Genomic DNA, 15,913 nt, shown 5'->3' on the forward strand with positions numbered 1-15,913 from the left:
AACAAATCTCTATCAGACAGCATCTCAGTCTCCCATTCACCAACATGATCACTGTCGTCACCATCCTCATCGTCACCTTCATCATATCATTGTCACCATCCACAGCACCATAATCTTCATCATTGTCATTACTGTCGTTATCCCTAGGACCATCACTACCACCGTTATTTTTCTCCCTAGTAATGAGATGGGCGACTACCCCCCAGCCCTTTCTCACCAATCGGGAGCAAAATATTGGGATGAGATGGGTGGAGCGCTATCTCCCCTTTCTCCCCCCTGCCCATCACATCCCCCCACAAGGGAGGCCATGTGTGTGGGGACGCCAGGTGGCGAAGTCTAGCCCAGCTCCACAGGGGTGGGGGAACCCCTGGGGCAGATTCCTGGGGACCTTAGTTTTGACTTCAGCAGTGACTGGCTGGGTGGTAACGTTGAGGCAGCCAGGTCCCCTCTACTTCCTCCCCTACCAGTGCGTTTTCAGTGGGTTCCTGTGAGACTCAGCAGAGGTAGCGGCTGGAAAAACACTTTGTAAACTGTAAAGTCAATGACAAGGGCAGGTTGATCCTTGTATACATTGAAGTCTTTCTGAATCAGTTTAGGGAGGTTCTTTAACACATGGGAGGCATCCTTATAAAGATGGGAGGGGGTCCCCCAAATAGATGAGCAAGTTCTTGGAGTGGGAAGAACCCTTCTGCACGTGCCAGGGGTCCTTACTGCAGACATGCGGGTGTACTTTCTGGAGTGCTCTATACACAAAGGGACGTTCGGGTCTAGACGCTGTGTCCTTATACAGATTTTTTTTTTAAGTGGGAGAAGCCTTTTAACCACACGGAGGCGGCCCTTACAGGTGAGAGCGCGCTTACGTAAGTGAGGGGCTTTTATTGATGCAACTCACCATGATTTGTAACTGATCATTATTTGTAAAACGCTGCGCAAACACTAGCGACCTCTGCACAGACACGAAGGTTCTTCCTAAAGATAAAGGGCTCGTTATGCTGTAGGGCGATATAACAGTATGAGCAGCCTTCTACTGCATGTCGCTGTTCAGCCGAGCTCCTTTGGGCCGCCTATGCGAGCAGCGCGGTACCTGCGCGGGGGGGCCGCAGGTGGGAGCCGCCGCCACCGAGGGGGCGCGGGGAGCCCGACTCGCGGTACCGCAGTCCCCCCCTCAGCCGCCAGGGGCAGCACCATCCCTGCCCTGCCCGCGCCTCCCCCCTCCTCCCCAATCTCCGCCCCCCACCCCCTCCCTCCCCCCGCCCGCTCGCTCCCCTGAGCCCCGCCAGACCCCGCTCAGCCCGCGCCCCGCTCCGCTGCCGAGGCTCCCGCAGCCCCGGCGTCCGCCCTGCTGAGCCCTCCCCCGGGGGCCATGGGGACGCCCCCGGGCTACCGACCTTCGGCTTGGGTGCATCTGCTCCACCAGCTGCCCCGCGCCGACTTCCAGCTCCGCCCGGTGCCCAGCGGTTTCGCGCCCCAAGAACAAGAATACCAGCAGGTGGGCGCGGGCACGGGGTCCTGGGGGCGGGGGTTGGGAGCTGGGTGACAGATTCCTGTGTTCTCTGGGGGTGGGAGCCGGGCCGGGACTTTGGGGTACCTGAGGCAGCGAGAGCCTGGCGTTCCCGTACCTGGAGGTTCCCCTGGGAACCTCCTTAAATGCGGGAGAGCTGGGGCCTGGACCCCTGGATCTCAGAGGAGGGAGGGGACTGGGGGCCCTTGGATTCCCGGGTCTCTGAGAGCTGCGCGGGAAGCTAGGGTCATCAGGGGGGTAGGTCCATCATGTCCTAAAAGACGACCCCTTCCCTCATGGGATCAGGGCAATGCAGTTAAATGCGTCCCAGTTCAGGGGGGACCCAGGAGATATAGAGGAGCTGACATGGTGGAGAGGAAGAAAGCTGGAGGTGCCCTGATTCTGGGACGGGACTGAGACCTGAAATGGGGAAGCGGGTGAGGGGTTTTAGGGCTGGAGCTGGGAAAAACAGGTGGAGGCGCTGGGAGAGACTTCCAGCTTGTCCCAGGACGGAAGGGGCAGTCAGTCAGGTCGCTGGAGGGGGGGTGAGGATGAGGTTCGGTTTGGGGACTGGAGGATGACAGAAACGGGGCCAGAGGGTGGGGCTGGGTGGGAACCTTAAGGAAACCGGGGTCCCTGGGGAAGGGGGCCCAGCCTGGGTCAGCTCCAATAGGGGCGAAAGAACTGTCCTCTGACCCAGTTTAATTCAAGTCCTTGACTTTGAGATTAATGAGCAAGGCTTGGCGGAGCTGGGGATGGGGTAGGGGGTGGGCAGGATGGTGGAGCCCTGGGATGGGTCCTGGGCCCTGCCTGTAAGGTCTGAGCCCCTCAGAACTGTCCTGGGGGGCTCCCGGGACAGGGGGCTGGGGATTGGCAAGCTTAGAAGGAGGGAGGTCCCAGGAAAGCAGAGAGGGGGACGTGTGCTGTATTCTGAGCTATTTGGGTCATGGCTGCGCTGAGCCGGCCGTAAGCAGCTCCTCCCGCCGACTCCACGCCGCTCTGTCCCCACCAAACGGGGACTGCCAGCCCCTCTACCACAGCCTGCTGGTTACACAATCCCAGCCTCCAGGGCCAGTCCACGGCCACCTGCTCACGGCCAAGGAGACCTCCCCACACGGATGCCACACGCGGGGTCCCCACCCCAGCCACCGCCAGAGGCACTCAGGGAGGCTCACTCTGCCCCCGCCAACAACAGTCAGGATGACAGTGCTGGGACACACACCCGAGGAGGGGACAGCTGGGAAAATAATCAGGGACTGGGTGCCACCGTGCTGTGGGGACACACACACACACTCTCACACATGCATTCACACTCACGCACATATACACACATATACACCCACATACAGATACATGTATACACACCCATATACTCACACATGTATACACACACCCACACCTTCACATTTACACACATATTCTTGCACTCATACAAATGCTCACACACATGCGTCAAGTATACACACATTCACACACTCATATGTTCACATATACACACTCACACATACATTCACACACTACCTCGTTCCCTCTCTCTCTCTTTCCCCCCCATACCCCTCTCGCCCCTGCTCTGTGTCTTCACTCTCCCAGCCTCCCACTGCCCAGCTCTGAGTTGCACGAGCGTGCGCACGTGTGCACACACGCACGCACACAGTGTCACGGAGGCTGTCATGCCCCCTCCCCCTGAGTCCCTGGGTGACAGACTCACACTGCGGTGGGTGTGCAGAGCTCAGCATCAGGGGAGAGGAAGCAAACAGTGAGTGGGGAGGACCAGCGTGGGGGAGGGGGGAGGGAGTAGGAAGCCTACCACCCCCAACCTGGCACACATCGCCAGGAACAGGTGCCCCCTCCAGACCCCCGATCCCACAAGAGTTTGGGGTCCAGGTCTTGGCATGTCCTTGGATGGTGCTTCATTCCAACTACCTGGTTTTGGTGTGGAGGAAACCGAGGCTCAGAGAGGGGAGGGCCCCTGCCAAAGGTCACACAGCCTTTGGAGGGCAGAGCAGAAGTTGAACCCAAGACTTGGGCCTCCCAGTTGGAAGCTCCCTCCAGCCCCAAGTCCCAGAGCCCTGGCTGCCAGCCTGGGAGGGGCTGGGAATGACATCTTTCCTCACAAACCTGAAAACCACGGCTTGGGCTCGGCCCCCCAGCTAGCCAGGGGTGCCTTCCACCTGCACTGAGATCCCAAAGCCAGAACCTTCAGACACACAGGGAGGGAGCCCGGAACCCCTCTGATGCCTGATGTCACCCCCTTCCCCAGGCCCTGTTGCTGGTGGTGGCCTTGGCAGGCCTGGGCTTAGGCCTGAGCCTCATTTTCATTGCTGTCTACCTCATCCGTTTCTGCTGCTGCCGGCCCCCAGAGCCGCCCGGGGCCAAGAGCCCTCCGCCCGGGGGAGGCTGTGTCACTTGGAGCTGCATTGCTGCCCTTCTCGTCGGCTGGTAATGGGGCCCCAGGGTGGGTGGACACTGGGGATGGGGCTCCCCAAGCTCTCTATCAATCAGTCTTCCTGGTGGTGTCCCAGCAGGGGAGAATTGCTCCCATTTGATGGATGGAGAGACCAAGGTCCAAGAGGAAAAGTGACTTCCCAAGGGCAGCCAGCCTGGCAGGATGGTCTAGGGGTTAAAGGCTGGGCAGTCAGACTGCCTGGGTTTGGTGGCTGTGCCGTGGAACAGCTGTGTGACCTAGGCGAGTGGTATAGTTTCTCCAGGCCTCGGTTTCCACATCTCTAAAATGGGCACTGTAGTCACACCCACCTCCTGCTTGTGGTGCGATTAAATGAAATGTACAGTGCCTGGTTCACAGCTGGACGCCATAAATGTGAACTAGGGATGTCATTCATTAACTCATTCATTCATTCAGCAACTATTTCCTGAGTACCTACTATGTGCCAGGAAATACTGACTAAGCCAGACATGGTCCCTGCCCTCGTGAAGCTGATGTATCCCGGTCAGGGACAGTAAAGGGATATTTACAATCCAGGAGCAGCCCTGAGCTGGTCTAACTCCTTCCCACGGTAACCCTGCTGGATTCAGAGTTGTCACAACCAGTTTTGAAGAGGGAGGCTCAGGGAGAGGCAACCTTTCGAGGCCAGGTGGGCCAAGTGGAGATTCAGACCCCAAAACCCCTAGGAGCCCAGGGGCCACCTTCTGGGACACCCTCAGGGGTGGGAGAAGCAGGGCACGTGGGGCCGCGCCATTTACCAGGAGCCAGCTCTGGGCGCAGCCCCTCCCCTCAGGGCAGCACCCACCCCTCAGGGCAGATCTGGGCGCTCAGGACTTGCCCCCGACCTGGGGCTTGGGGGCGGGGAGGGCGGCAGCGGCGGAAAGCGGCTAGTCCCACCCCACCCCCGCCAGCCTGGGCCGCGCCACCGCGGGGAGCGTGGGCGTGTGGAGGTGGAGGTGGGGGAGGGGCTGGGAGTCCCAAGGTGCTTCCTCTTCGCGCTCTCCCGCATGGAGAGGGGCGGGGAGGTGGACAGAGGCCCTGTGCGGGAGAGGCACGGCCAGCCCCCGTGGCCGGGAAACAAGAGCAGCTTTGTAGCACTGTGAACAATGGGTGCGGGCGCTGGAGCCAGCGCCGTCACATCCCAGGGCAGGGGGCGGGGGCCTGCGCAGCGCGGGGCTGGGAGCTGTGAGGGCGTCGGGGCGTCCGCCGCCCCGCTCCAGGCCTGGCCCCCTCCGCGGAGGGACTCAGTGTGTTGCGGGGGGTGAGGCAGGGGGCCCGTATTCAGGCCCCACAATGGAGCTCTGTGTGCCGGCAACCGAGGGGCGGGGGCGCCCGGCTTCTGGCCCGTTGGGCCCACATTCCCTCGCTTCCCTCCCAGCCGTCCAGAAGCTTGGCTCCTGGGGGTGGGGGGAGACTGGGAGCTCCAGGCTTGGGGTCCCCCAGGAGGCGGGGGAGGGGACGGCTGCATCCTGAAGGGACAGGTGCTGAGGATCCCGGATACTTGGGGAAAGGGTGGAGGGCCTGGGTGCGGGCTGGCAGTCACTAGAGGGGAGGACCTCCCGTCCTGGGGCTGGGCATGGCAGGGTTTCACTCCGGGGAGGTGCGAGTTAAATCTGGGGGCCTGCTCCCCTCCACCTCTCCACCCACCATTAGCATCACAATGACGTCCCTGGGCCGGGGGAGTGAGACCTTCCCGTTACCTTGGCAACTGGTGGGGGCCAGGCTGGAGACGTTCCTTTCCCACGATGGGCCGGACCAATGGGATGGGGTGGGAGATGGGATTGGGTGTGTGAGGAGGTGGGGGGGGGGCGTGGCGGCCCCCAGGGTCCCAGGACCGGTTGTGATTTCCCTTCCCTCCTCCTCTTAGCACTGGCATTGGCATCGGTTTCTATGGCAACAGCGAGACCAGTGATGGGGTGTCCCAGCTCAGCTCTGCACTGCTGCATGCCAACCACACACTCACTGCCATTGACCACCTGGTGAGGGGCCAGGCACTGGCCAGACCCCAGACCCACACCCAGACTGGTTCCCCACACCTGGGCAAAGGGCCCCCTCCCAGGAAAACAGGATCTAAACTCAGAGCCAAGACCTCAGACTCAGAATGTCAGGTTCCAACATGCAGATCTCAGACTGTATGCCCAGCCCCCAACCCTGACTACAGATTAGGGCTTCACACATGGCGCCATCAGAACCTTAGCCCAGATCTGGGCTTCCAGACTCAATCACACGCAACCCCAGCCTTGGACTTCAGCTCACAGCCCAAACCATTCAGAGACCAAACACCAAAACCCAGCCCCTGCCCTCAGGTCAGACCCAGGACAGAGACCGGATCCTTGGCCCAGGTGCAAGGTTAAAGACCTCAGCGCTCAGACCCAGGACTCAGACGAGAAGCCTCACTCGCATCCCCAGCCCCAGGATGCCAGACCCGGCGCTGAGACCCAGCCCAACCTCAGGCCTTAGATTTCATGTCCGGTTGCAACCCTGGAACCCAGACGTGAGACCCCAGACTCAGGAAGGCAGATGCCAGGGTCAGACCTAGGATCCCAGACTTAACCTCAGTCCTGGAGCTCAAGCCACTGACCTCTCCGAGCTCCTGACAGAAGCCACAGAACTGCATGAGCTGGACCGCAGAGCCCCTTCCTTCCCTTCCTCAATCCTCAGATGCCCTAGTGCCCAGATCTCAGATACCCACCCCTGCTCACTCCTACTTCGCCCCCCACCCCAACCCTGTCGCCCAACCCCTGGCCGCCCCAGAGAACGCCCTCCCCCGACTCCAGGCCCACCCCTGTGCGCAGGTGTTGGAGATGGTGGAGAGGTTGGATGAGGCCGTGAGGACAGAGCTGACCACTCTGGAGGAGGTGCTGACGCAGCGCACGGAGCTGGTGGCGGCCACCCGGGGGGCTCGGCGGCAGGCGGAAGCCGTGGCCCAGCAGCTCCAGGGGCTGGCCTTCTGGCAGGAAGTGCCCCTGAGCCCCGTGCAAGTAGCTGAAGATGTGTCCTTTGTGGAGGAGTACAGGTAGGTGACCGCTCTATCTGCTCCGTGTGGCAGGGAACCCCTGCCTGGGTGATTGTGCCCCCAGGGGACATTGGGGGACATATCTGGGGGTCACAACTGGGGGAGGGGATGCTACTGGCACCAGGTGGGCAGAGACCAGAGATGCTACTGAATATCCTACAGTGCACAGGACAGCCCCCAACGGCAAAGGGTTATCTGTGCTAAGTGTCAGTAAGTGACAGCAACCCTGGCGTAGCGAGACGGACCGAGCGATGGCGTGCCCGCTCACGTGTTCATCCGTTTACTCCCTCTCTCAATGTATTCACTCCTTCATTCATTCATCCTTGACTCAGCCATTCATCAAGTCACTCTTGCACTTCACTCACTGAATCTCAGACTAACCAGTTCACTCCCTCGGTTGTCCAGCTGACGCGTGTATCCATTCAACAGATACTTATTTACACCTTCTGGTGAGAGAGGTGTACCCAAATGGTCAGGACCATGAGCTCTAAAGCCAGACGGCCCTCCCTAACCACGTGATCTTAAATAAGGTACATACCAGCTCTGTGCCTCAGTGTTCCCATCTGGTACCCGTGGGAATAATGGGTAGCAATACCCTCATTGGATTGTGGAGGGTCTGTTGAGTCATTATCTGTCAAGTGCTTACAGGGGCGACCAGCACACATTATATATGTGTTTGTAAAATATGGGGTTTTTTTAAGATAGAGCGGTGAACAATGAATCCTGCCTGTCTCACGGTGGGCGGACCAATAAGAAATGCATGAATGAGATATTGTCTGTAAGGTGGTGAGTGTTAAGAGCTCTGGAGAAGAGTAGGTGGGAGACGGGAACGGGATGGTCTGGAGACAGAGGATGGCAGTTTTGGGAGTTGGGGGGGGTCATCCGGGAAGGCCACACTGAGAAGGTGACATTTGAAGGACATCTGGGACGGCCATCTTTCCCAGCAGCCAACATGACGGAGTGTCCTCATTGCTTCGTCCACGAGGAATTATTTCTTTTGTTCATCCGACAACTGAGGGTCCCAACCAGACATGGGAGCAGAGACAGGGAAGACTTGGTCCTGGATTCTGTGCTCCAGGAGGGCAGGCACACCTGGGCTGAAGGAGTCCGCAATGAGGAACCCCCCTGCAGGGCATCAGACAGGCCTGGGTCCCAGTGAGTTCAAGTTCTGGGTTCTGGCCAAGCTCAGGGGTGCAGGCCCTGGGCCTCAGCCCTGTTTCAGCGGGGGCTGAGGGTAGCTGTGTGGACTATACCTGGGTGAGGCAGACCCATCATTAACAGGAAATAGCCTCTGGATTCACCAATACAAGAGTGCCTGACACTTGGGAGTCCTTCAAGGAACATGGCCGGCTTCCTGGAAGGAAATCGGGGCCCCCAGCGGGAGAGCTTTGCTGGGGGAGTTCTTGGTGGCTTAGGGCAGAAGTGCTACCTGCCCCTGAGGGAAGTGAAGTGAAGCTGGGACACACAAGCTGGCGGTGGGGACATGGGGAAAAATGGCCTGGAGGTCAGCTGGAGCCACTGGGTCCAGCTTCTCCTTTCCGGGGACAGCCTGACCAGCCAGCAGTCCAGGAAAGAAGGGCACAGTGAGTCCCCACAGGGGTCTGAGCAGAGGCTGCCACGGAGGGGGGTGGCCGTTCCCTTGCCGCTCTGGCGACGTGGGGATCGCTGGGAGCGATGCTATTTATTGAGCATCTCCTAAGTGCCAGGCGCTGTGCTGCGGCCTCATGTACAGATGTACAGATGCGGCCTCGTGTACAGATTCACTCTGCAACCAGAGTGAACTGACCGTTAGCTAATACTGAATCCTTACATGACATTGAAAGTTTCCTGATTCGTGTTCAAGCTGATATTTAAGTGCGTCCATACTGGCGCTCTTCTCGGTGCTTTGTGTGTCTCTACTCCTTAGCCTCACGACAACCGCCGAGACACAGGAGGCAAGGTTACTGAGACCAAGTTGCAGGCAGGCAGGAAGCGGAGGGGCTGGCATTGCGACCCAGGCCGTCTGCCTGCAGACACTGAGCCCTTGGGTCGTGCCCTGTGTTGCTGAGTACATGCCTGGGAATGAGTCTCTCTGCCCTCCAGGCTGGAGTGGAGGGGCTGGGGCCCTGAGAGCGTGCCACTCACAGGGCTCATGCGGGGTTCGGTCAGGGTACAGTCCTGGGACCTGTGTTCTAAATGGCTCCAGTGGCCGGCCTCCCAATGCACCCACTTCACAGATGGGCCTGGCTGTGGCCTGGAGACTGGGCCTCAGGGAGATCACGTGTGCAGGCAGAGCCGGGAGAACGGGCAGGTGCTGTCACCCTCTGCCGAGTCCCAGTCTGGGAGCCTGGGCCCGTGAAAGGCTGGATTTGCTGCTTCAGCCTCAGCCCCGTCACCCCCTTCCCAGGTGGCTGGCCTACGTTCTCCTGCTGCTCCTGGAGCTGCTGGTCTGCCTCTTCACCCTCCTGGGCCTGGCGAAGCAGAGCAAGTGGCTCGTGATTGTGTAAGTCTGGGTGGCTTCCTGGCAGTGGCACATGTCACTGAGATCCCACAGCGCTCTTCCGAGAGGGGCCACGGTCCTTCCCAGGTTTCATTCCCTGGTCCCACGAACCTCCATGGAGTTCCTGGGCTGGGGTGGCACATAGAAATCAGGCTCAGAGCTGCCCAGGAAGGGGGCGGGCAGGAGACAGACTGTCCTCACAGCAAGAAGTGCCCCAAAGTCCTAGAAAAGCAATGATGGCGATGCTTGTGTTGAGGATTGGGGTGATCACTGACCCTCTCGGTTGCTATGACAACCCTGTGGAGGAGGTGCCTGTCAGATGCCTACTGGAAGATGAGGGCTCTGAAGCAGAAAGCTATCACGTGGCGTGGCGGAATTAAGGACCACCCTCTTACTTAAAGGTTCATTCTGTATGCCCGATGCTCTTCTGGAACCCTCGCACTAACCCTATGAGGAGGCCCTTTCCTTCTCCCCATATAACAGAAAGGGAGACTGGTGCTCAGAGAGGTTAGGCCTTTTGCCCAAGGCTGCACAGCCAGAAAGTGCTGGAGCTGGGATTCCACCTAGGCCAACCTATTCCACTTGGAGGAGCCTTTGTATCCTCCCTGGCCCTGAGGGGGGCCACGCTTGTGCCCGCCACCATTCCCACACTCCCCCCGGGGTGAGAGGTCCTGCCATCCCATCCAGGCCGCCCTGAAGCTTGAAGATGGTAAAGCACAGTGGGCAGGGCAGCTCTGGGGCTCGGGGCCAGACCTTCAGTTTGGCTCCCTCCAGGTGCCCTTCTTTCTTGCTGACCACCCTCAAAGGCTGATTCCCCCCCCGACCCGAACCCCATCCCCAGAGAAAACCTGGAAGGCAGTTTCAGCCCTGGAGCTGTCTCCACTCCTGGGAGGAGGAGCCTGGGCTGAGAGGGAGGCCGACCAAGCAATGGGTGAACCTGGGAGCAAGGTCCTGCGGAATTCAGAGCAGGGAGATGGGGCCCAGGGGTGGGCGGTCCGGAGCAAGGCGGGAACAGACGTGGGCTGGATCCGGCCAGCCCTTCACCCCGTATCCTCCCCCAGCAGGGCCAGATGTTCAGTTTGACGTCAGCAGCCACTGGTCCACACCTCTCCCCCAACAGCTTCTCTGCCCCTAGTTGTTATCCTCTTGGCTCCAGAGGTGGGTGGAGGGTAGGGCTGGGGCTATGATGGGATTAGGGGTGGGGGAAGGGAAGAGGTGAGGTGGGAGATTAAGAACCCCAGAACCCCCAAGTCCAATCCCTCCTCCCCACCGTAGGATGACGGTGATGAGTCTCCTGGTTCTTGTCCTTAGCTGGGGCTCCATGGGCCTGGAGGCAGCTACGGCCGTGGTGAGTGGTGTGGGACAGGCCCTTGGGCTCCAAGATTTAAGGGTGCCAAAGGCCCCTAAATCCTGGATCCTGGGGCAGGATGGGAATAAATGCCTTAGGTCCTGAGAGGAAAGACTTGGGGGCCAGGAACACAGGTTCTGAAGTTTCCAGCCAGTTTCCTAGGTCCTGAGGGCCTGGACTTCTGGACACTTGGGTCTGAGGGAGGAGGGACTGGGGGTCTGGACTCCTGGGTCTGAGGGAGGGGTGGCTAGAGCGCACTCAGTTCTGTGGGAGTGTGGAATGGGGGCAGTTTCTGTTCTGAGCCCCCTTTCCTGCTGCCCCTCTCAGGGCCTCAGCGACTTCTGCTCCAGTCCGGACACCTACATCCTGAACCTGACCCGGGAGGAGACTGGCCTTGGCTCAGGTGATCGCATCTCCAGGCACACGCCCTGGGTCCTCGGGCCTCTCTGCGCGGTCCTCCTGGGATGGGGTGAGGGTGAGGGTGAGCAGCCGGCTGCCAGGCCCTGCCCAGTTCTGCAGAAGCTCTCGGCACCTCCCCTGGTGCGCCGGAACAGAGGGAGGGATAAAGATGATGGAGTCAGGAGAAAGGGGTCCTCAGGCTGGAGCTGAGGGATGGGAGGATTTGGCCACTTGGAGAAAATGGGGGGAGCACAGTTGAGTCAAGGGGAGGGTGGCAGAAGCAGGGGCTCCCCGGGAGTGTGTAGATCAGCATGTTTCTGGCTGTGGCTGGAGCAGAAGGGATTAGGGGCTGGGAGGGCTGCCAGTCTCAGAATGCGAGGTCATTGGGACCACAGGAGGGTCCTGAGCTGGGAGGGGTGGAAAGTGTGGCCCTGCCCCCTCCCGCCTTTCCCCAGGGAGGCCCCGGGGCTCAGGCTCACAGCCTCCCCCCTCTTCCCCTCTTCCCTTGCCGCTTCAGACATCCTGAACTATTATTTCCTCTGCAACCAGGCCGTCTCCAACCCCTTTCAACAGGTTAGGGCTGCGGGCAAGGGAACCGGGTGGAGGAGGGCGCGGCTGGGGCCTAGACTTAGGGATGCTGGGGGAGGATGAAGGCGCCAAGTGGGCTGGGGGTGTCAACCGCTGGGTCCTCCTCCCTCCTTCTGGCTTCCCGCAGAGGCTGACTCTGTCCCAGCGAGCTCTGGCCAACATCCACTCCCAGCTGCAGGGGCTGGAGCGAGAAGCTGTCCCCCAGTTCCCTTCTGCTCAGGTCGGCGGGACCGGGTGCTCCTTCTGCACCCCGACTCCCAGGGGAAGGAGGGGAGGGAACCTGGGTGTGTGGGCAGAGCCTTAGAAAAGGGGCGGTGCGGTGGCTGTGGGCCGGGGTCCGCAGAAGGGGGCGGGGCGGCAGCTGTGGGTGGGGCCCTGGCTTTGTGAGCCCGCCGAAAGGGGCGGGGCCTGAAGAGATGGGCGGAGCCTGAAGAGTTCCTGAGATAACAACCCCCTGCCACCGCAGGAGCCTCTGCTGTCCTTGGAGGAGACGCTGAATGTGACAGAAGGAAACTTCCACCAGTTGGTGGCACTGCTGCACTGTCGTGGCCTGCACAAGGTGACCCCTGTCGCCCTCCCCGAATTCTTCTCGCAGGGGAGCCTCTGTCTAGACCCAGAAACCTAGGAATATCCTTTCTGCTTCCTGTTCATTCCTCCAGCAAGTTCTGCTGGCCCTTCTGAAGCCCGTCTGGGCTCTGAGCACAGCTCACACTGTCACCGCTGCTCCCGGCCCCAGGGCCTCTTCCCTGTTCCCTGCTTGCCTGCCTCCATCTGTCCTCCGCACAGCAGCCAACAGCCCAGTGAGCCTTTAAAGCACAATCTGATCTTCCTGCGCTTAAAACCCGCAGTTACCCCTGCAGGCGGATTAAGGTCCTGGCTTCTCGCCTGACCTCGGGGGCGGTTTCGGCCTCAGCCCTTTGCTTCGCCCTAGCCCGCACCCCTTCCCCCAGCAGCCTTGCGGGTCTCCCAGACAGCAGTCCCCCACCTCCCATCGGCCGGGTTCCTTCCTTCTGGTGCCATCTTGCTGTCGGGACCCCAGTACTGCTTTCCAAACCCCGGTCTGAAGCGACCTTCTGGGGCCTGGTTGCTGAAGTTTCCCCGGTACTTGGAGCAATGCCTGGCACAGAGCAGGCCCTCGGCCAGCCCCTGCTGAATGACTTATGGCTGGCCATTCAGGAAATGGTGCTTCTGCCGATTTCCGGGGATGACAGTAATGTCAGCCAGTGTTTACTGAGTGTGCGTTATGTGTAGGGGGCATTTCTATACCAGTTGTTCTTCTAAGCCTTATTCTCAGTCTTGTTCTAAGCCAGCGATTTCGCCCCAGGGGATGGTGGCAATGTGTGGAGACATGTTCGGGTGTCACGGCTGGGGGAGGGGGTGCTACTGGCATCTCGTGGCTGGAGGCCAGGGCTGCTGCTCAGGGACCTGCAGTGCAGAGGCACCACCCGCTGCCACCCCGTTCAGCACACACACAGTGATCTGCCCCAATGTCAGACGTGTCCAGGTTGAGATGCCCGGCACTCAACCAAGGCTGAGCTGCTGTGGCGTCTGGGCGTGGGGGGTGTGAAGGGAGGGTTCTCGGTGATGGAGAGGAAGCCGCAGCTTGGGTTCCTGCTCGCAGGTGTGACAATGACAATGACCACAGCGCCTACCCTGTGCTGAGCGCTTTCTGCGTGCCAGGCCCTGTGCTGAGCATGGGCGACCGGGGAGGAAACTGAGGGACTTATTCAACGTTGCACAGCCAGGTGCACGGTCTGAGCCGTGTGCATTGCCCGCTGACGCCCTCTCCCCCCCGCCCCAGGATTATGGCGCAGCCCTGCGGGGCCTGTGTGAGGACGCCCTGGAAGGCCTGCTCTACCTGCTGCTCTTCTCCCTCCTGTCTGCGGGGGCCCTGGCCACCGCCCTCTGCAGCCTGCCCCGCGCCTGGGCCCTCTTCCCACCCAGGTCAGGAGGGGAGGGGGGCAGGGTCTTGGCGGAGGGGATGGGGGAGAACCACTGAGCCACTGTTAGGGGGCAGCCTCCTGATGGACCCCCATCCTGTTTCTCTGTCACTCCCCCCCTTGCACCCCAGTGACGACTATGATGACACAGATGATGACGACCCTTTCAACCCTCAGGTATTGGACTCCTGGGTCTGAGGCAGGAGGGGCTGGGGGCCTGGACCCCTGGGTCTGAGGGAGGAGGGGCCGGGGACCTGGACTCCTGGGTCTGAGGGAGGAGGTGCTGGGGGCCTGGACTCCTAGGTCTGAGGGGGGAGGGGCTGGGTCCTGGACCCCTGGGTCTGAGGGCCCACACTACAAAGCCAGATTCCCTAGTCATGCCCTCTCTCGCCCCACATCTCCCTGGCAGGAATCCAAGCGCTTCGTGCAGTGGCAGTCATCTATCTGAGCCCTTCCTCCATGCCAGACTGGAGCCTGTTCCCCATCTCCGGTGAGCATCTAGAGTGACACCCCAGCTCCCAAAGCCAGCCTCTGCCCTCTCTCCTTCCCTCCCTGTGGGCTCCGGGGTGGCCCTTCTGCCTGCATCTGGTCCGATCTTTGTCTCTCTCTGCAGTTCCTTCCCCAGCTGCCGGAGAAGACCCCACTAACCCAGCCTCACTGGGCTCCTACCACTAACAATGCCCTGGCTACGGACACCTTAAACAGGACTGCCTTGCCGCCTGCCCTGCCCCCTCTATGTGTCCTTAGCCCTGGAAGTAAGCCGAGGGGGTAGGCCAGGGCCCTGAGCTGGCCGGGGAGCGGGCAGACAGCCAGACCCACAGCCTCTCAGCCCTGAAGGGATGTGAGTGCCCCCGCCCTACCACACCCCAGTGGGCTTAGGGCCCCTGATCTCCACTTGCGGCACCAACTTGGGAAAGGGTTGATTTGAAATAAAAGGGACGACTTTATTTTACAAGCAGCTGGGTCCTTTTTTCTCCTCTCCGCCAATCTGGCCTTGTGGTTGGGGGGTGGAGATTCTCTTCACCTCTGCTCTCGCCCTGCCTCCTGGCCGCCAGGTGTTTCTCTCCTGTCTAGGCTCTGCAGCAGTTCCAAAGGGATTGTTCTTTAAAAAAAAAAAAATCCCCCCCACCCCTGATCTAAAAGCAGCACACATGTCCTGACGCAGGAGGAGACGCATATCCCCGGAACAGAAGAGACAGCCTAGAAATAGATCTCCGTGTGTGTGTGTACATATGACAGAAGACAGATTTCAAGTCAGGGTGAAAAGGACTGGTTTCGAAGGAATGCTGACATGATTAGCTCTCCAGCTGGAAGAAAACAGTCTACGTACAATATGGGTGGAAAACCTAAATGTAGACAAGGGACAGAAGTATTTCAAGGGAAAAGAGGAGACTTTTATATATTGTATATCTCGGTTGGAGGGGGAGGATTTTCAGCAAGGTATCCTAAAGATGGAAAGGAAGAGATAACTTATTTGACAACTTGTGGAGTGAAAAAAATACCGTAAAGTCAAGAGGCAAATTGACAGTCTGGGGAAAACAGTTTGTTTTTCTAACAACACATGTGGCAAAGAAATAGATAATTCTTAACACATACGTATAATCTGCAAAGCTTCCACAAACCATGAAAAAGATGACCCAACTTGAAAATAAGCAACTAAGATGAACATTCAGTGAAGTGAAAATCCCAATGCCAGTGAACAGACTAAAGGGCATTCAAACTCTAATAATTAGGAAGTGCACCGTGAAACAAGCAGAAACTTTGTTTTCACCACCCAGTGAAAAAGAATTATTATGAAATTAAAATGATAAGATTATCATAAAAGGAAAGGAGGGCTCACGTCCCATGCTGGCAAGGATGTGTCAGAACGGCTCATGCACCACTCCTGAGGCTATGAGCTGCAGTCCAATGAAAAAAATAGTCTGCTCACATGTGATAGACCCTTTGACCCGACAGTCCTACTTTTGGGAATCAATTTATGGAAATAAAGTAGAGACACGTAAGAATGTATTTTAGGCGCCATTTGCTGCAACGATACTTCGATCAGCTAAACTCTGGAAACTAAAGTCCATGGAAAGAGGACAAGCCCAGTAAACCGCTGTACATCAGGGGTCTCGGAACGTGACAGCTCTCGGCTGGGTTTGGAATCTTGGGAGAAAGCCTGAGAGAGGAGAGATTTGAGGTGGGAGTGACAGACAA

General features: G+C 59.2%; 1 protein-coding gene across 6 annotated transcripts; it reads left to right on the forward strand.

Moving 5' to 3' along the window:
- The first annotated feature begins 999 nt into the window (after positions 1 to 999).
- On the forward strand, positions 1,000 to 14,669 carry TTYH1 (tweety family member 1). 6 transcript variants are annotated; one of them, XM_089902077.1, is made up of 15 exons: positions 1,006 to 1,103; positions 1,418 to 1,489; positions 3,762 to 3,936; positions 5,812 to 5,923; positions 6,740 to 6,960; positions 9,347 to 9,442; positions 10,715 to 10,787; positions 11,115 to 11,190; positions 11,704 to 11,759; positions 11,902 to 11,994; positions 12,241 to 12,333; positions 13,576 to 13,718; positions 13,846 to 13,891; positions 14,124 to 14,204; positions 14,328 to 14,669. In XM_089902077.1, exons 1-14 carry the CDS (start codon positions 1,013 to 1,015, stop codon positions 14,160 to 14,162), a joined length of 1,386 nt encoding a protein of 461 aa, XP_089758203.1. In that variant the 5' UTR covers positions 1,006 to 1,012; the 3' UTR covers positions 14,163 to 14,204; positions 14,328 to 14,669. The 6 variants fall into 6 exon arrangements, with proteins under 6 accessions (XP_089758202.1, XP_089758203.1, XP_089758201.1 ...); XM_089902076.1 differs by lacking the exon at positions 13,846 to 13,891 and having other exon boundaries at positions 1,000 to 1,103; positions 3,762 to 3,940; XM_089902075.1 differs by lacking the exon at positions 13,846 to 13,891.
- Positions 14,670 to 15,913: the final 1,244 nt, after the last annotated feature.

Source organism: Delphinapterus leucas, chromosome 20 (assembly GCF_059928025.1).
Source record: "Delphinapterus leucas isolate spDelLeu-1000000601 "Yukka" chromosome 20, BTC_Dleu_Yukka2, whole genome shotgun sequence".
Classification (NCBI taxonomy): Eukaryota; Metazoa; Chordata; class Mammalia; order Artiodactyla; family Monodontidae; genus Delphinapterus; species Delphinapterus leucas.

What these genes read in the sequence shown, in the direction of transcription:
- TTYH1 (XM_089902075.1), top strand. Translation starts at nt 1,013, where the DNA reads ATGAGCAGCCTTCTACTGCATGTCGCTGTTCAGCCGAGCTCCTTTGGG. An exon ending in TGGAGGCAGCTACGGCCGTG is followed by an intron (nt 10,788 to 11,114) that starts GTGAGTGGTGTG and finishes TGCCCCTCTCAG; the next exon opens with GGCCTCAGCGACTTCTGCTC. An exon ending in TGGGCCCTCTTCCCACCCAG is followed by an intron (nt 13,719 to 14,123) that starts GTCAGGAGGGGA and finishes TCTCCCTGGCAG; the next exon opens with GAATCCAAGCGCTTCGTGCA.